The sequence below is a fragment of the Leopardus geoffroyi genome, chromosome C1, assembly GCF_018350155.1.
Source record: "Leopardus geoffroyi isolate Oge1 chromosome C1, O.geoffroyi_Oge1_pat1.0, whole genome shotgun sequence".
Classification (NCBI taxonomy): domain Eukaryota; kingdom Metazoa; phylum Chordata; class Mammalia; order Carnivora; family Felidae; genus Leopardus; species Leopardus geoffroyi.
This window is the reverse complement of record NC_059328.1, coordinates 176,972,142-176,992,353: the sequence shown is the minus strand read 5'-3', so window position 1 is coordinate 176,992,353 and position 20,212 is coordinate 176,972,142. Positions and strand designations below refer to the sequence as shown.

The 20,212-nt window shown below is 36.3% G+C and overlaps 1 protein-coding gene across 2 annotated transcripts in view; it reads right to left on the bottom strand.

Moving 5' to 3' along the window:
• Nucleotides 1–20,212, bottom strand: part of ANKAR (ankyrin and armadillo repeat containing) — a 73,112-nt gene that overhangs the window by 21,640 nt on the left and 31,260 nt on the right. For both annotated transcript variants that reach the window (XM_045480500.1, XM_045480501.1), the window contains 7 exons: nucleotides 18,484–18,692; nucleotides 15,979–16,083; nucleotides 13,594–13,835; nucleotides 9,099–9,267; nucleotides 2,745–2,986; nucleotides 2,422–2,575; nucleotides 2,176–2,337 (listed from right to left, as the gene is read on the bottom strand). In XM_045480500.1, the coding sequence (XP_045336456.1) occupies nucleotides 2,176–2,337; nucleotides 2,422–2,575; nucleotides 2,745–2,986; nucleotides 9,099–9,267; nucleotides 13,594–13,835; nucleotides 15,979–16,083; nucleotides 18,484–18,692 (1,283 nt within the window). The remainder of the gene's footprint in view (nucleotides 1–2,175; nucleotides 2,338–2,421; nucleotides 2,576–2,744; nucleotides 2,987–9,098; nucleotides 9,268–13,593; nucleotides 13,836–15,978; nucleotides 16,084–18,483; nucleotides 18,693–20,212) is intronic.

The window sequence follows — 20,212 nt, the reverse complement described above, 5'->3', positions numbered from 1 at the left end:
GATGGCGAGTATGTGAAGCTCCTGGATTCTCACACACTGCTAGGAGGAATGCAAAGTTAAAACACAATGTTGAAAAACCATCTGGCAGTTTCTCTAAAAGTTAAACAAACACCTCCCATATGATCCAGCAATCCTACTTTTAGGTGTTTACCCCCCAAAAATGAAAATATTTGTGTCTGTACAAAAACTTATACACAAATGTTCATAGCAGTTTTATTTACAATAGCAAGAAACTGTAAACAATCTAAATGTCCATCAGTGGCTGCATGGATAAACAAATCACAGAATATCCATTTGCATTAATCAGGATTTTCCAGAAAAACAGAACCAACAAGATATGTATGTAGGTAGGTAGGTAGGTAGGTAGGTAATAAGTATGTATATCATAAGGCATAAAATTATCCATCATACCGTACAATGGAATACTACTCAGCATTATAAAAGTGAACTATTGGTATACAAAATAATATGAATAAATATCAAAATAACTGTTGAGTGAAAGAAGCAAGAAAAAAGTATACCTGTATATCCATCTACATAAAATTCTAGAAAATACAAACTAATCTATAATGATAGAAGACAGATCAGTGGTTCTCTGGGAATGGGAGTATAAAGAGGGAGGGATTACAAAGGCACACAATGAAACCATTGGGGGTGATGGTTATGTTCATTTATTTGATTGTGGTGATGGATATACAGCTGAAAGCATATGTCAAAATTCATCAAATTGTACAGTTTAATGTATTTTTAAAGTTTATTTATTTATTTTGAGACAGGGAGCATGCACAGGGGAAGGGCAGAGAGAGGGAAAAAGAGAGAATCCTAAGCAGTCTCTGTGCTGACAGCACAGAGCCTGATGTGGGACTCAATCTCACAAATTGTGAGATCATGACCTGAGTCAAAATTAAGAGTCGGACGTTTAACCAACTGAGCCACCCAGACACCCCCAGTTGAATGTATTTTTATATTTTATGCTATTATATATCTTATTTAAATATTTTATTGTATGTAAATTATGTCAATAAGTCTTTAAACACCCACATTTAAATTTTTCTAGAAGTAGGAAAATATGGTCCATAATCAAGAAAAAAATCAACCAATAGAAAGAGACCCAGAGATGATATAGATGCTAGAACTAGTTACAGAGAAGTTAAAACAGCCATTTTAAATATATTACATATGTTCAAGACCATAAAAGAAAACATGAACATGATAAGGAAGAAAAAAGAAGGTGTGTGTGTGTATATAACCAGTCTAAACTAGTAAATTTGAAATGAGTTTTATTCTGTAGTTCTACTGAAGAATCCTTTGTCTATGGCAAATGTAGACAGCTTTGAAATGAACTAATGAGAAGCAATTGCACATGCGCGCACACACACAAAGTATCTTTGTATATATGTTATCATCTATTAAAATTTTAGAAAGATCTATAATGTATACCAGAGGTTTGGACTGAAAAAAGACACATTATTTTGTCTGACTGATTGCCTTGGAGTTTAATGAATTTCTGCAAGGTAGTTTTTTCAAGTAAGGAGAAACAAATCTTTTTGGAACCAATTCCTACATTCTTCATTCAGCTAGACTATTTTTTGAGGAAATATAATCAACTAGAAAAAAAAAAGGCTTTTTTTCTTATCTATAAGAAACAGTCTACAGTCAGCCCCACACATTCATGAAGGTCAGCAAAGAACCCAAATTTTTTATTTTTGGTTGATCAACCACTGACAGCACTTTTACAGATATCCCAAAAGGTTAACTCCTTTGCAATGAAAGGAACTAGACCTACTGGCCACTTTATAAAGAAAGAATCATTATGGAAAAAGACTGGAATTGAAAAATGTGCCCCAACATTAAAAATCCGTATAAAACATACAGTTCTTGAGATTCAAAAGAACAAATATTTTTCTCTTACACTCAAAAAAAAAAAAAATGAGATTCTTTTAACTCAAAATAGCCAAGGATCATTGTCCTCATTACCCTTTATGACCAGAGTTAAAGGGAAAAATGGATATAAAATTATTAATTATACCACTTTTACTCATTAAGGTCTTGGAGAAATAAAAAAAATGGTAATCCTTGAATAAATTAAATATGATTTAGGGCTCTATCAATGGGGACAGAGAGGAAGGGAAGAATCTTATTGATATTTTAAAAATTGAGGAAATAATTACAAACCAATACAAATGGACCCCACTGCTCTGATGACACTCAGAAGTGTGCCTTCAGCTATTTTATTGATCCTTAGTAAGCGAACCAATGGTGCAATTCCATTTCCTTCACATATTTGATTTTGATGCATCCTGCTGTCCTTACTTAGAGCTATGACTGCTTCACCTCCTGGTAAAGAAAAGCAAGAAACATGTCCGACACTTCAGTGTGCTGCTTTACATTGTGCAAATGGATGCATAGAAAAGAACTCACCAACATACTGCATTTTAGCCGATGGTGACAAAAGCATATTTATTATAAAGCTGTATCCAATCTGTTCTGCCATATACTTCTGTTGTTTCAGGGTTTGTCCTGCCAAGGCCCAAAGGGCTACAGCTCCTTGTTCCTTAACATCTATTTGAAATGCCTATTAAAAAAATATATTCCATTCTTTCAATGAGCATCGATTGAACACTGTAGGAATGTTTTATAAAATGTTTATTCTAGAATTGGTTTTAGTTTTCTTTTCACTTCACAAAATTCAATATTGAATACTTTGTCTAAGAAAAATGACAAGTAATCATAAAAATTCCTACCTTGAGGAGTTTTAAAAGATATTTACTTAATGATTTTTCCAGAAATTCTCTCTGTATACATGGGTTGTAACTCGCCAGTGATTCCACAGCCATTGCACCCTTCACTTGGACACTAAGGTGTTTCCGTTTAAAAAGGGCCACCAGAGGAGGAATGGCTCCCTCTGAAGCCATAGCGTTCTGAACTTCCCTGTTGTCACGTGCCACCTCAGCAATCGTTGCAGAAGATACAGCCTTCAACACATCTTCAAATCAATCCAAGGAACAGTTAAATAAATCTTTTAAAAATATTTTAAAAATGCAACTTATCATTGGATTCTCATATTATAGAATCAAACTTAGAGTGTGTAAAAATTTAGAAAATAAAGAAAAATAGAAATAAAACCACCCAGATTCTCACCACCCAAACACAAATATTTTATCTCATTAACTTTTATTTTTTTTAAAAAATCCTACTTATTCATTCTGAGAGAGAGAGAGAAAGAGAGAGAGCAGGGGAGGGGCAGAGAGAGAGAAAAGTCCAAGCAGGCTCTGTGCTAAGAGCACAGAGCCTGATATGGGGATCGAACTCACAAACCCTGAGATCATGACCTGAGCAGAGTTCAAGAGTTGGACACTTAACCAACTGAGCCACCCAGGTGCCCTATTCTCATTCACTTTTTAAGTGAAAAGACATATTTAAATAATGTTCTGGACATATTTTATATAGTTGTACTATAAGCACAATATCCTGCATTTTAATTTACAAGTAAAACATTTTCCCTTTCTTTATGAACATCGTCTCCCAAATATTCATTAATGAATGTATTACATTTCCTTAGCCATTCACATTTTTTTAAGTTTATTTATTTATTTTGAGCGAGAACAAGTGTGAATGGGAGAGGGGCAGAGAGAAAGGAAGAGAGACAATCCCAAGCAGGCTCCTGACTGATAGCACATGGCTCAATCTTATGAACCATGAACCAAAATCAAGAGCCGGACACCTAACTGACTGAGCCAGTCAGGCACACTAAGTGGTAGGAAAACCTCACATTAAAAAAAAAAAAAAAAAATACATGGTGTTTCCAACTTTTCACTGTTTTAAACAATGTTTAGGAGAAATGTTGGCACATAAGGTATTTTTCCTTCCTGTTTCTTCCCTTGGTATAGTGTCCCAGGAATTCCTGGAGTAATTTAATATATCACATTAAATTACTTTCCAAAATTGACCATTGCATCTTAGCCTTTCATAACCAGAGTATGAGCTTTTCAATGTTGCTGTATCTTTTTAAATATAGATATTATCATTAAGAATAAATATATAAATTTAGCTAATTTGATAGGCAAAAAATTGTATCTCCTATTTCTTATTTTTGGTTACTGGTGAGACTACACAATTTCATATATGCTTTTTAACCAGTTGTACTTGTTCTCTTTAAAACTTACAGGAAAGTTTCAAGAATAAATCTGAGAACTCTCTCAAGATTTAGCAACAATTGATAGACATCCGTCATTTTTTTTAACCTTTTTTTTTACTTTCTGTCACAGTATGATGTTTCAGACTCACCAATTCCTGCTCTGCTCTACCCCTGAAATAAACCATTTTTCCAAGAAGTTCTGGTTCCTTTTAATGAGGAATGGTACTTAGAAATCAAGATTTGAGTACTAGATGTGTTCATTGCTACTTAAGTATCATTTCTTCTAGACTCTTACTAGACAAGATTAGGAAAATGTATGTATTTCCAATGTTCCAATTCCAATCCAACCTCACAGGATTCTTTATTGCCTTCCTACATTCTTACAGTTCTTTTCACAGTGAGAACCCAAAACTATCAACATATTTATTCACATGTTCATTTCTACAATACTTTTAATACTTTAACAGTTCAGAGCTGTAGTATCACTATGAAATACAAATCCACTAAGAAGAATTCAAGATATGTTTGCAGTTTTTTTTTTTATTCCCCTAGACTGAGGCTGTATAGTGAAGTGCTATGTCAAAATTCACTTGTATTCATTTTTTCTTCTTTTAAAATCTTTATGTCATCAATTTGAAATACAGTTGATTCTGTTTGGTTTCACTTTTAGTTTCCCCCTGGTAGCCTTATAGATCCTGTGTGTGTGTGTGTGTGTGTTGTGTGTGTGTGTGTGTGTGTTTTAATATGTAAGACATATGTTTCAAAAAGTCAAAAAATGTACAGAAGTCATTTTTGTATCCAAACAGGCAGACTCAATCCAGCATTTGTTCTTTCATAGACTATTTGGGTTAGTTTTCTCTCTCTAGTAAGCCCTTATTGTTCATATCAATTTATATATATCACTTATATCAAATATACTAACTTTTTGCTATGAATATTTTCATCATTCAGTCATTTGTTTTTTCAGCAAATACTTTATTGAGGAGCTACTATATGCCAGGCACTGTCCTAGGCACTGGGAAACAGTGATGAACCAACAAGACAAAAGTTCTTGACCCTTGTGGAGTAAGCCAAAAGCCAGAAGTATGAAACAGCAATAAGTTCCATACTACTTTAGAGTAAAATAAGACAGGAAGGGAGTGATAGGAAGATCATTTCCCTTTGGAGTTGGAAGGTTAGAAGGACTTATAGAATGATAGAAAGTTGAACTTTATCCTAGGTGACAAAGAGCTAGGGAATGACTTAAAGGAAAGTAAAGAGGGACAGGTGGCTCAGTCAGTCAGTTAAGTGTCAGACTCTTGGTTTCAGCTCAGCTCATGATCTTACAGTTTCATGAGTTCGAGCCCCATATCAGGCTCTGTGCTGATGATGTGGAGCCTGCTTAGGATTCTCTGTGTTCCTCTCTCTCTCTGCCCCTCCCCTACTCATGCTGTCTCTCAAAATAAATAAATAAACTTTAAAAAAAATAAAGGAGGGAAAAGATATGATCAATTTGCATTTTACATACATCACTCTAGTAACACTTGGAATGTTAAGCCCAATAGGTTAATAAAATTAAGAGAATGTGGGGGGATCATTCTTTCTCTTACCCCTTACTGCTATGTCAGTTCAAAAAGTGGAAATTACTTCTCTCACATCCCACTCAGGCATGTTACTCATTTCCCCCATAAAAGGAATAGTGAGTTACATAATTTCTTAATTTGGAAAATGAGTCATTGCAAATGCATGCCTTGGGTTCCTTTGGGCACTGTTTTTATTTGTTTGCTATTTTCTCAAAGCAAGCAATAAGGCTGAAGTTTTTATCTCTATTTGATTCCTGTGTTTATTATCAATTCTTCTAAAGGAAGAAGGGCTGTTTTAGCTCCTCAATAATCCAAACTAGCTCTAAACCTCAGAGAGTTCAGGGATTTGGATACAGGACTAGAAAGAATAGATTCTAACCATAACAAAATTCTGAAGAGTAAATAGAATTGCTTGAGAGAATGTGCTGTGTGAAAAAAGAAAAGAGAAAAGAAAAGAAAAAGGAAAAGCAGCAAACCAAGAACAGATGCCCAAGGAACTCCCAACTTTAACAGTTAGGTGCAAGAAGAGGTGCCTGGGTGGCTCAGTTAAGTGTCCGACTTTGGCTCAAGTCATGATCTCATGAATTCGTGGGTTCAAGCCTCCCGTCTGGCTCTGTGCTGACAGCTTGGAGCCTGGAGTCTGCTTCAGATTCTCTGTCTCCCTCTCTCTCTGCCCCACCCCCCCACCCCCGCTAGTGCTCTGTCTCCCTCAAAAATAATAAGTAAACATTTTTAAAATGTTAAAAAAAAAGAGGTGCAAGAAACTTAATGGTAGAGGCAATCTTTATCTAAAACTCTTGCAAACAGAATTCCGAAATTTTCAGATTTTAGAAGATAATGAGTGCATATATTATGTATTACATAACATCCGGGAGAGTCTGGAGAAAAGATTTCTGCAGTGAAATGTGTGAATAACCATTCTAAGAAGGATGAGGTGCTCTTTAAGTCTTGCTCAGATAGTTGGCAGTTGAAAAGTATTTTGTATACTTTGTTACATATTTCAATTGCCATGGTGGTGGCCTCATGATACAGAACAGGAAAACTGTGTGCCACAGAAAAGATGAAATCTGACACATTGTAGGAATGAGAATATGCATGCAGGCACACACATATGTGGAAGAGTGTGAAATAAGCAGCTAAAGATGGGTGAAGCAAAGGCTTAAAACAAACCAAACTCAGCAAAGGTTGAGGAACTCCTGGAGGTAGGGGTCAAGACTAAGGAGATGTTAATGAATCCATAGTCTCAAGAAACTGCATGTGACTCTGCTTTGGGGCCATTTTACTTTAATGCATGAGATCTTAGAGTGGTTGAGAATGTTTAAGAGGATATTGGAATTAACAAAATTCCTTTGTGATCTCCTACAACTTACCAAACCAGCTAACAGTCAGGAGAATTACTTGTTGAAGCACTAAAATTATAAATGAAGTACTTATAAGTTATAAACAAAGAGAAAAAAATAATTTGTTTTTTTTCCCCAAAATTATCTTCCTTGGAATGAGGAGATAATATAGATTATAGTGTAGCATGAATTACTTTCATTTAGATAAGGCAAGAGCACCAAAAGAAACAATTTCAACAATTTATTTCTATAGGTTTCTTTCATGAATGTATTTATTATTCATTCAAATTCTCTCTACAGTTTGTGCTTTGTTCTAGCATCTGGGGTTGGGAAGATGAAAAAGGATAGGGAAAAAGTAGTCCCTGTATTTAAATTTTAGGTGATAAAACACAAAGAATAAACTAAAGAGTAATTATAAACAAGTAGAAATTCTATGGCTAAAATATGCATAAAAGCTGGCTCTCTTTAATGCTATTCTTTTTTAAATTGAAGTATAATTGACATACCATGTTATATTAGTTGCAGATGTACAACACAGTGCATAGTGATTGGATGATTCTATACATAATCTCTAATGCTATTCTTTTTTTTTTTTTTCAACGTTTTATTTATTTTTGGGACAGAGAGAGACAGAGCATGAACGGGGGAGGGGCAGAGAGAAAGGGAGACACAGAATCAGAAACAGGCTCCAGGTTCTGAGCCATCAGCCCAGAGCCCGACGCGGGGCTCGAACTCACGGACCGCGAGATCGTGACCTGGCTGAAGTCGGACGCTTAACCGACTGCGCCACCCAGGCGCCCCACTAATGCTATTCTTAAAAATGATAAAGTAGAGCATAGTTACTGATGGAGGGCAAGCTGATGACCTTAGGAATTTGTGATGAAGGGAAAGGACTTTCAAATGATTTCCCTATATGAGAGAGGTTCTTAGAAGATGATAATTCCTTAACTTTGAAGCTCTAAAGTAAAAGAAAGTCTTCTGCAACAACCCCTTTATCCATAACCTTGTATTACATATCAACCAATGTATTTTTTTTCTGTATTTACTCCTAGAGAACTAGACCAGAAAGATGATAAACTAAGCAAGAAGACAAACGGGCAAGCTTGGCAGACTGTCTCTCCTTTGCTGTCCTGTCCGCCACTCCTTTATGGTGTATTCAATAAACTTTTTTTAAAAGAGCTTTTTAAAGTTTATTTATTTTGAGAGAGAGAGAGAGAGAGAGAGAGAGAGAGAGAGAGAGCAAGTGGGGAAGTGGCAGAGAGAGAGGGAGAGACAGAATCCCAAGCAGGCTTGGCACTGTCCACACAGAGCCCCATGTGGGGCTCAAATTCACACACTGCGATTATGACCTGAGCCAAGATCAAGAGTCAGATGCTTAACCAGCTAAGCCACCCAGGCTCCCCAATAAGCTCTATTTCCTTTTAAAAAAAAAAAGGACAAGCTTTTCCCCAATTTTTTATCCCCTCAAATTTGGGGAAAACCGTGGATTTGAAGCTTACCCTGTTATGTGTATGCTCACTGGGATGAGATAATACTTATGGAACCTAAGAGATCATTTGCAGTACCTGCCAGAGTACCTGCAGTACATCATAGCCTGTGATGTTCTTAGAACTGATATGTACTTCAGAGTCTGATCATTAGCTTAAAGACGTGATGACTTTGAATTTTGATACCAATATCTCACAGAAAACCTGAAGTTTTTGTTGTAACTTATAAAACGTTCCGATGATCAATATATGTATTATTCATACAAGGAGTCATCTACTCAAGTCCCTGGGCATATTAACTGCATGATTTTCATTATTTATGCCAGTATTTCCATTTATAGAGAAATCCAGTTAAACTTTTTTTTTTTATAAAAACTATACCTTTGAGAGTCAATTCCTTTTATAAATTTGGTGTTTGAATTTGAGTGTTTGAGATGTTTAGTTTATATTATATATGTCTAGATGCACTCTAAGATAACAGGACATGTCTTCATATAAGGCAAGTCCAACCTGTATTTGCTTCACTCAGTATATCCAGCCACTTAAAAATAATATAGAAATCGAGGCTCACCTGAATCTGAACTCAGAAATGTGATAAGATATTGGATGCCTTTATGGTCTCTCACTGCTCTTTGATTTTGTTCATTTCCCATACATAATACCCGTATACAGTTCATTACATTTACTAGCACATTTTCTGTGTTTAACTTCAAGAGACTTATCAGAGCTGGGATTCCATTCTAAAGATAAGGAAACAAAAAAATAATTACAATAGAATTATTTAAGATTTATGCAATCTTTATTTAAAAATGTAAGTCTATAATCTTTCTTGCTATAAATATCTGCTTACATAGGAGAGAATGGTTGCCCATAAACAAATGTCTCTACTGGCATGTCACATTAAATGACAGTTAACTCTGAGCATAAAATAATCTCCTCTACAGCAAAATAAGTTAAGGCTACAAGTTCACTGTAACATTTAATAAATGTCTAAAAAGTAAAGCAATTGAGTAAGATCAATTAAATACACTGCCAATTTGGAAAACATCGTACTGGTAATTGGTAATTATATTTGTGCAACACAAAATATTTTTAAATAGAAATTCCTAATTTTAAATGGAGTAAAGGTGGCATATCTCTCTACTAACAGAAATAATACAAGAATACTAAGGAAGATAAACAGAAATGTAACCTCATTTTCAATAAAGTTAGGAGACATCTGTAATATTGAGCCACAATAAGTTTGTGTGAATTACCAGCAAGAATTAGAGAGATCTCCCATGGCCACTGTCCATAGGAAATGCTGGCAGACCACAGTTGTCCAAAATGAGTGCCTTTACCTTGAGGGGCAGAAAAAGAAATACACAATTCCCTGTCTGAAATAATAGGAATGGGTATACACAGGATGGAAGCAGGCTCTTTCCTGGATCAATTTGGCATAATGTTTCAAAAATGAAGGAAGGCAAGGATTGACAAGGAATCATACTGACAAGATATGTTTGGAAGAAGTAGACTCTCGGTGAGGTAAAAAGGAAGAGATGGACTCCGCATTGTGGAGGAAATAGAATCTTACATTGTGAGGTACTATGCACCAGTCTCTGTTGGCTTAGGGAAAAGTAAAGCTGAAAGAACCCATGCATACAACTCTGTGGCATAAGTCATATGCTTGCTAGCCTAGAACTGGACCCTTTCCCACATATACTTCCTGCAAGTAGCAGGACGAGAAAGAACTTACCTAATTCAAAGATGAGTAATGATCAAAACAGAACTAGAACAGCATCTGTCCAAATATATTTAAGAAAAAAAGTAGAAAAATTTACCACAAATGGTTAATGTTCATCAAAAAAATATTTCCACAAAAATAGATGAGATTTTAACTTAAAGTGGTACATTATTATCAATGAAAAAAATTAATGAAACAATCACTTCTATAAAACAAGAGTGCACAGGAGCTACATCAGAGCTCAGGGAAGATATTTTTGAAATAGGGGAGAAGAAATGAGAGCTGGAAAAGCTCAGGAAATATGTGGAGAAATATAAAAGCCAAATTGTAATCCACACAAAAATAAACAATGCTGAAAAACATAGCAAGGGACAAGGACAGGATTAAGGAAAAAAATGAAATAAAATGAAACAATGAGTGGAAAAGGACGAGAGAAAAAAATGATAGCTATGTAAGGCAGGAAAAGGTAATATAATATGCAAATAATTAGTGTTCCCAAAGAGAGCTGGTCATTTAATTCAGGCAAATAAATGCAATGGTCAGTATTTGACTTTCACCTTACAATAGCTTTGACACTATTGATCATTCTTTCCTCTTTGAAACACTTTCTTCATTTGGCTAATACAGATTCTTCAGGTTTCCTCCTACCTTGTTAGCCATTCCTTCTTAGTCTCCTTTGAGGTCCCTCCATATCTTTCAACTTTCCCACAGAGCCTAGTGAACTTAACTTTCAAAATATAATACAGAATGTAGGGGCAATTGGGTGGCTCAGTTGGTTGGGCGTCCGACTTTGGCTCAAGTCATGATTTCACAGCTCTTGGGTTCAAGCCCCACATTGGGATCTGTGCTGACAGCTCAGAGCCTGGAGCCTGCTTCAGATTCTGTGTGTGTGTCTCTCTCTCTCTGCCCCTCCCCTGCTCACACTCTGTCTCTCTCTCTCTCAAAAATAAATAAACATTAAAAAATATATAATACAGAATGTGATCACTTCTCACCATTTTCACTATTATTACCCTGGTTCAAGACACCTTTATCTGTCATCTGGATTACTATAATAGCTTTGAATTAGTCTTGACACATATACTCTTGCCCACCTATTTCAATAGAGGGTAGATCTAAATCTCTTCATGGAACTTCCCAGAACAAAATCATTCAATGGCTTAACATACTCAGAGCAAAAGCAAGGTGTCTGACAGTTGCCCCCACAACCGTGATGTGGCCCACCATTACCCAACCCAGCTGAGCATCTCCTGTATCTCTCCCCTCAGCTACTTTTGGTTTCTTGTTGCTCCTTGAACATACCAGGCACATTCCAACTTCCATTAACTTTGCACTTGTTTCCTCAGCCTAGAATACTCTTTCCAGCAGAAAAACATGACACACTTTCTCATCTACTTTAAGTCTGCACTCAAATGCAAATACTTATTGAAGTATTTTTCACCACGCTCCCCTCTCCCCTTTCTCTGCTTTATTGCCCCCCTTACCACTTATTTTCACCTAACATATATGTTTGTTTTATTTGCTTTGCTCATGGTCTTGCTACTCCCAAGTAGAATACAATTTCCATGAAACTGGGGTTTTATTTGTTTTGTTCACTGTTATAACCCCAACATCTAGAATAGAATCTGCCATCTAATAAACTTACAAAAAGTCCTCATGTGAATGGACTAAAAGAATATTACAGAAAAAAAATGCTTAAAGATATGAATTCAGGAAAGCATTCTAAAAATAAAAGAAGATGAATATACATGTTGAAAAGTTATACCAAGTCCCAGGAAATACAGGTAATGAATGTTGACATGTAAATCCTGCACTTTAAAGATAAAAAGAGAAGGAAGACACTGACCACACAATAGATTAAAGTTAAAAAGATAGTAATAACAAACTATGACAGAACTAAAGTTAAACATGTCATGTCAATGAGTATAAATGAGCTCAATACATACACTCAACACAAAGTGAGTGGCAAAGCATAACCTAAATATGCTGATTCAAGGGACACATTTATCCCAATTCTGGGTAATTATTAGATTAACTGGAGATTATAAATTCTAAATAAGTAAAGACTAACTCTAGAGGTGAGTCTGGGTGTCTATATTTCCAATATATTTCCCAAAGATAACAAACCAACCAACAGGAAATGACTCAGAAAAGTTAAAAAGGATGGGCAGAGCCAAATTAAACATGAGAGTGCAAAGGAAACATCACAAACATAATTCTGGACAATATAGAATTCAGGGAAAAAGTATTACACTCGACAAAAAAGGTACATTTTATGATGCTAAATTATTCAATCCATGGTGAAGAAGCATCTACTGAAGAAAACAATAAAAATAATCTTATAAATATCTCATAAAAGATCTTAAATCAAGCATAAGCAGATACAATATAGTGGGTTTCATTTGAGGAAATGCAGCATGGCAAAGATTGTTTGGTGTTCACAAAAAATAACTTTCTGGTACAGTTGGACTGCATTTTCCAGCCAGGACAGAAATAGCCAAAGTGGTAGCATTTCTCGTAATACCCTCTCATAAACAAAAAGAAGCAACCACACCCTAGAGCTAAGTAGGCCCTTGCCCTGCCTTCTGTGTTATCTCGGGTGATCATTTCTGTTGAGAAACAGTCCTCCCTGGGCCTCTTGCATTCCTACCCATGTTGGAGCGTATCAAGACTATGCCAGCTCTTTCACCTAGGCCAAGCCTCAGGATTTTTATGTAGCTGGTAACCTTGAAAGGTGTGGTGATAACATTTCCCTTTAGACAAACAACAGGTTTGCTTACTGGTTGCTACCAAAGTGATAGGTTTCTCAGGCTCGAGGTTGTTCAGGTACATCAAAACCCAATGTGTGGATAGCATCCATTGGGGCCTGCTGTGTTGTTTGGGAGAAAGGGAGAGGGGACCCAGATACCTCTGCTGAAGCTCATGTCCTTTGCTGTGCTTGCTCTGGTACTATCTTGCTCTTGTTTACTTTTAGCACTCATGGGATTGTGGCAGGTTTGTTCTTTGCCATCTTCTTTGAGATTGGATTTCTTCCCTGGGAATTTCACCACTGCATAATAAATGGGTATGTACCTTTCTAGCTTCTTTTTTTTTTTTTTAATTTTTTTGGTGTTTGTTTATTTTTGAGAGACAGAGGGACAGAGCACAGGCAGGGAAGGAGCAGAGAGAGAAGGAGACACAGAACAGAAGCAGGCTGCAGACTCTGAGCTGTCAGCACAGAGCCTGACACAGGGCTGGAACTCACAAACCATGAGATCATGAACTGAGCCAAATTTCAGATGCTTAACCGACTGAGACACCCAGGGAATGTCAGTCAAAACTATATTCTATGAAAAGAACTTACACATGTGGCAATAACATCCTTGTTTTCAAGTTGAGCAATGTCATATAAAATGACAGCACAGCGAGAATGTAGTTCAGGTTCATCAGAAACCAGTAGGTTGATCAGAGCTGGAATGCCTCCCGCCTCTACTATAGCATGCACTATGTTTGCATGTGTTGAGATATTACTCAATAACCCAACTGTTTTGCACTGTAATTTTATTTTGGAACATTTTAATAGATTAATTAAGGCAGGAATGGTACCTGCAATAAAGAAATCAAGAAAAAGCATGAATTATTTGTAACCATTTATAGTTAATTTATCATGGTAAGATTTAAATAATGGCTGTGGTCATCGCCATATGAACAATTAGCAAATAATTCTATAACATGTTTATAAAATTATAATTTGAAACCATATGAATTCACCTGTCTGTCTTTTCCATAATTCAAGCAGCTCTCATGTTCACACGTCTGATTTTCACACAGCACACAAGCCTATTATTTCATGTTGGTAACGCTAAGCCACCTTGGAACCATGGATTTTCAGCTTCAAATGATAGATGAATAAATTCTTTGAGCCACCACATGATACAGTTCAGTTTTGGATATTTCTTTAAATTTGTGTGGCAGCATTTGTACAATTATTTGAGCATTTTATTATATTTTACCTATAGTTTTTACAAGCAACTGAAAAACAAAAAGTGCTGAATCTAGTAAAAAGCAACCTTAGCTTCATTAATTATATTTGGTTCAAGGATGGAAATCACTGGGCATGGTGAAAAAAGAAAATTGGCTTCAGTCGGATGTTTGTTATATCAGTTCACTGTGAAAGAAAAGAGCACGCTCTGGAGACACAAGAAATGTTGGAAAATATAACCGTATAATCAGGGCTTTATTTATTTATCTACCTGAAATGATACCTCCCTCACGACTTATTTATCTATGGTTTACCTTTTGGACACAGATTTTTGTACATGTTTTTAGGAATACTAAAGGTTAGTTTTAGGGTACTACTTGTAATTTTTTTATTCATTTATTTATTCATTCAACAAATATTTATGGAGCATCTTATGTATGCCCAATATCCACATTAGAGTAGTGGATACCATATTAGACAATGAAGATAGAACGTTTCCATCATTTCAGAAAGTTATATTGGAAAGTGCTATTCTCAAAACAACCAAATGGGTAGGAATCATTTGATTAATAAGGAAATTAGGGTTATAGAGGGCAAGCAATTAACTTAAATTCTAAATGCAGAGCTAGTGACAAACCCAGGGTTGGCACAAAAACTGCTATTTTTTAAAGTTTTTATCTGAATTCCAGTTAGTTAATATACAGTGTAATGTTAGTTTCAGTTGTAAATATAGTGAATGATTTAACACTTCCATACAATACCTGATGCTCAGCACACACACACACACACACACACACACACCCATACACAAAACCCTGCTATTTTTTTAAATGTTTATTTATCTTTGAGAGACAGAGACAGAAACAGATTGCATTGGGGGAGGAGCAGAGAGAGGGGGAGACACAGAATCTAAAGCAGGATTCAGGCTCTGAGTTGTCAGCACAGAGTCCGACGCGGGGCTCGAACTCACAAACCGCGGGATCATGACCTGAGCCGAAGTCGGACGCTTAACAGACTGAGCCATCCCAGCTGCCCCATTTTAATTTAAAAAATAAATTGTGTAAATACAGAATAGGGATAATTTCTAATTGAAAGTAAATATAAAATGTAGTACAGTAATTTCGTATCATTTTTAAGTTCACAAAGTTTTAGAGAAGTAGAATTTATATAGTTTTTTGATTGTGTGCAGTTTCCACATGAGAAATAAAATATAAGGTTGTCAGAGAAAGACAAATACCATATGATCTCACTTATATGTAGAATCTAAAAAATAAAACAAACAAAAAGTAGAATCAGACCTATCAATACAAGGCCAAACTGATGGTTCCCAGAGGGGAAGGGGGTGGAGACATGGGTAAAATGGGTAAAGGTGTGAGTGAGTGACACAGACTTCCGGTTATGGAATGAATATGTCACAGGAATAAAAGCCACAGCGTAAGGAATATAGTCAATGGTATTGTAATAGCATTGCACAATGACAGACGGTAGCTACACTTGTGGTAAGTATAGCATAATGTATAGAGTTGTTGAATCACTATGTTGTACACCTGAAACTAATGTAACACTGTGCGTCAACTATACTCGAATTAAAAATTTTACATATATCGTCAGGTAAAGGTAATAACCTTGGAAAAAAGAAAAATAGAAAGTTAAAATCAACTAAAAAGTTTTCTCTACAATTAAAAATAGATTTTAAACCGATTGAATGTAATTATAGCTCTACATAAAATAGTGTAAGCAAAAGACAGTAAATGGATTTTACGTCACCTGCATCCAAAATATATTTCCAGTATCCAGCATTTGCTAAGCAAATTACTTCCAAGGACATCACAGCCATCATCCTTCGTTTATAGCTTTCACACTGCAACATTTCTGGCAAGCATTCAACAGAAAAATGCATATTGTAATTTTAGAAGAGGGAATGGAATGATTGATCTGCTTCTGTACAGGCCAAGTGAAGCTGTGAGTTGAGAAAACGACTATTACACCAAATGCATTCATTAAATTCCCTCTGTGCACGGCCTTCTGAGGGGTGCTGAACAGGTTGCAAATGCCCATAATCTCTGAGGTTTATAATCTATACAGTTAGTAGAAAAATTCTGAAATGTTTAATACTTGGTCTGAATGACTTGGATTGACTGGTCATATGGTTCAAATTTACTTGGGAAACAGTACACTTCTCTCTTGCCTGAAATCAGTTGTTCAATAAAATTTAAGCGTAAGCTTTCAAGAATGGCAAAGTAAACTACATTATTGTCAATAAAAATTTAATATCTATTAAAGCATATAGGCAGCTTTATACATTTCCTGAGTATGAAGAAGATAACTTCAAAAAATCCGAAATGCATTTATACTATAAATTCATGTGGAGGTAATGCAAATAAATATATATCCTTCTAAACAACGTCTATCGTACAAGAAGAAACCACATAGAAGTATCCTTTTCTGGTCTCTTTTTACCCTCCGCTTTTCTGAGTTCGTCTCTCCAGATATAACCACTTTGGACTTTCAATATACCTCCATATTTCTAAATGCTTATATACACTATGACCATTTGCTCTGTCAATTTTGGACATCATCGACTGACTTCATGTTATGGTAAATGAGAAGTTAGCTCTTCCACCACTCTGCTGCCACCCCCTCTCCCTCCCCTTCCCCACATTTATGGTATTTAGTTAAATGAATATTCCATACTTATTATAATGCCTATGCAGGTATTATTCACAGGTAAGCATTGTAGCGTACTACAGTTTTGTCTCCTTTCTTACTTTTGTCTTTCTTGGGAACCTTATTTTATTCCATCTGCCTAGTTTTTCTTTGTACCTGTCAGTAATTCCTCCCACATCCCTTTGGCCCGGGTACACAGTTTCCATTTGGGGACTTCATTTGCTGTCATCTTTGAAATTACCTTTGCTTTTCTCTTGGTGCAGACTCCCAGTTTCCTGTTTGTTGAGGAGAATTCCTGCCTTGGCATCTTTCGGTCTTTCTGGCCTAGCCTGGTGCTCTCAGTCAGAGTGCCTAGTGAGGATTGATGGTGTAAGTCTGAGAGGTGCTCAGATTTCCCACTGTCAACTTGGGATGATTTGTCCAGTCTGCTAAATTCTAAGACTTGTCTGTTTCCAACATTTTATTGCTATTTTCTCCTTTCCTGTTTTCTCTTGAATGCTTATAATGCTTATTTCCTGGTGTTGCTGATGTTATTAGTTAAGTTCCGTGTAATTTTAGTGGGGTTTTGAGGGATAGTAAAATCAGATTTGTGCATTCAATTGGCCTAGAGACCCTTATCCTTATAATATTTCAGGCTAGACCAAACAAAAATCTGGAGCAACATCTCAAGCAAAAATTTTCATAAAACATATATCAATATATGAGGGAAAATGTTGCTGAATCTATGTTTTATTTATTTATTTATTTATTTATTTATTTATTTATTTAATTTTAGAGCGTGCACACACACGTATGCAAGCCAGGGTGGGGCGGAGAAAGAGGGAGAGAGAGAATCTTAAGCAGGCTCCACACTCAGCATGGAGCCTGATGTAGGGCCTGATCTCATCACCCTGAGATCAGGACCTGAGCCAAAATCAAGGATCTGACACTTAACCAACTGAGCCACCCAGGCGCCCCTGAATCTGTCTTTTAAATTAAGAAGGAATAAATTGGAGGGAGTTTTCTTCACTTTAATTATTTTTCTTCCTCTTTCCTTGTTTTTTGTTTGTTTTAATTTGCTTTTTTGACAGAAAGGAGGATAGATGGACTTTTGGAGGAAGTTGGAAAATAAAAATAAATATAATTGTGTAAAGTACAGTCTGAGTTATTATTCTTTGATTTTAATTTAAAAATAAAAGCACTTTTGAACACACAAAATATAGTTCAGTATTATTTGTATTTCTGCTTTTAACTAAAGTTTTTGATCTTAACTGTTTTGTTTTTTTTATTTTTTTTTTCAACGTTTATTCATTTTTGGGACAGAGAGAGACAGAGCATGAACGGGGGAGGGGCAGAGAGAGAGGGAGACACAGAATCGGAAACAGGCTCCAGGCTCTGAGCCATCAGCCCAGAGCCTGATGCGGGGCTCGAACTCACGGACCGCGAGATCGTGACCTGGCTGAAGTCGGACGCCTAACCGACTGCGCCACCCAGGCGCCCCTGATCTTAACTGTTTAAAATATGATGCATGTATTCTTTTATTTGCTCTATTTCAGAGTATCAACGATTAAGCTGAATAATAATCAGAACATTTATTTATAAAGAGATTATGTGTTGTGCACTCACCTACCAAAGTTTTCCAAACCGGAAGTTCAGGAATATTTAACTCTATTATATGCTTGAGAACCTCTGTATGAAAGGTTAGCACTGATAAATGAATTATATTGTTTCCTTTAATATCTGTTTTTCTCCAGTTAGCACCAAGAGAAAATAGGTATTGAATAGTGTCCAGTGCTCCTGAAGTGGCAGCAAGCAACAGTGGAGTACACTGATTCCTAAAAATCAAGGAACATATTATGATAATTAAGCACACGTATAGTGTCAAATTTACTTCTTGAGAAGCCATCCACATTGCTGTTGGAGGGAGGCTGATTTATATTGATTTATATCATCACCTTCTCTTCAGTACATGGTATTATCCTATATATTCCACATGTAAATAGATTTGCCTCCCTTGCCTTGGCTGTCCTTAGTATTTGCCCCTACTTTCCCTCCCAACTTAATTATCACACCTTATAATTTGTTTAGAAGTTGATAACGCTCAAAAGTTCTTAGAATACACCACCTCATCTAATCCTTACAACTCTATGAGCGAAGGAAACAGCAAGGCAAGTATCATCAGCCCATTGTACACATAGTGAAACTGAGCCCAGGGAGTGTTCCAAGCCACTTCTTTATTCTTCATGTCCAGTTCTCAAATCCCAGCTTCCTCATCATGGCAGAAACTAACAGATTTTCTCAAAAATCCCACTGTCTACTTCTCAGATACTGAAGATCTTTGGTTGGGCACATGACTATCCAGCCAAATATTACATCCCAGCTTCCTTTATGGATACCTATTGGCCAATGACTAAGTTTGGCCAATGTGATGTTAGTAGAAGTGACCTGGGCAATTCCCTAAAGAGAAAAGGAATGTGCCACTACTTTGCATTTCTGTTTCTCTTCATGGCTAAAATACAGGCATAACGATGAAAGCCAAGAGTAGGCATTTTGTATCAGGATACGGAAGCCACATGTGAAGAAGCAACAGGAGGAAGGTTACATGTTTACCTTGTTTAAACTACAATATTTTGGCATATGTTTGTCACAGTGGCTTTGATTGTATCTTAACAGATCTACTCACTAGCTGTATGACCTTAAGCAAATTGGGTTATTGTCTTCATCTGTCGAGGAATGAGGATAACAACACTCAGCTCACAGTGTTAGTGTAAGGGATGAATAAGGTGCTTAGCACAGTCTCGATACATAGTTTCCCTCTCATTCTCTTTTCACTGTCACATGCCTACTTTTTATCCTTATACCCATGCCTCTCTCTTTGTGAAGCCCTCTTTCTCTTGCTGCCTGTCCTTGAACTTTCTTTCACCTTTGCCCAGTTAGCCCCAAAACTCTCTCTCTCCTCTATCTCATTTTCCCTGGGTCCTAGAGAAACTCTTGTCTTTTATGAGTAAACATCTCTTCACTTTCTCCCTTTTGTTCTTTAATAAGACTGTTGTATTGTTTTATTTATCCTATTCAGTGGTAGGAATAAAGATTACTTCTACTTTAACACTATCACTCTGATTTTCCTCATGAAAAGCATACTACCCAATAAATTGTATTTCTCTTTTCAGTTCCATATTGCCATTCCCCCTGCCCTGCAGGGTGCTCTTCCAGCATCTTAGCTCCTGAATTGCCTCACCAACATGCCCCTTGGATTGTGACTTTAACATCCATGCTAATTACCATCTGTGTTTTGATCTCTCAGTTCCTTGTCATACCTTCATTTGGGCTCCATATTCATACACACCTGCATGGT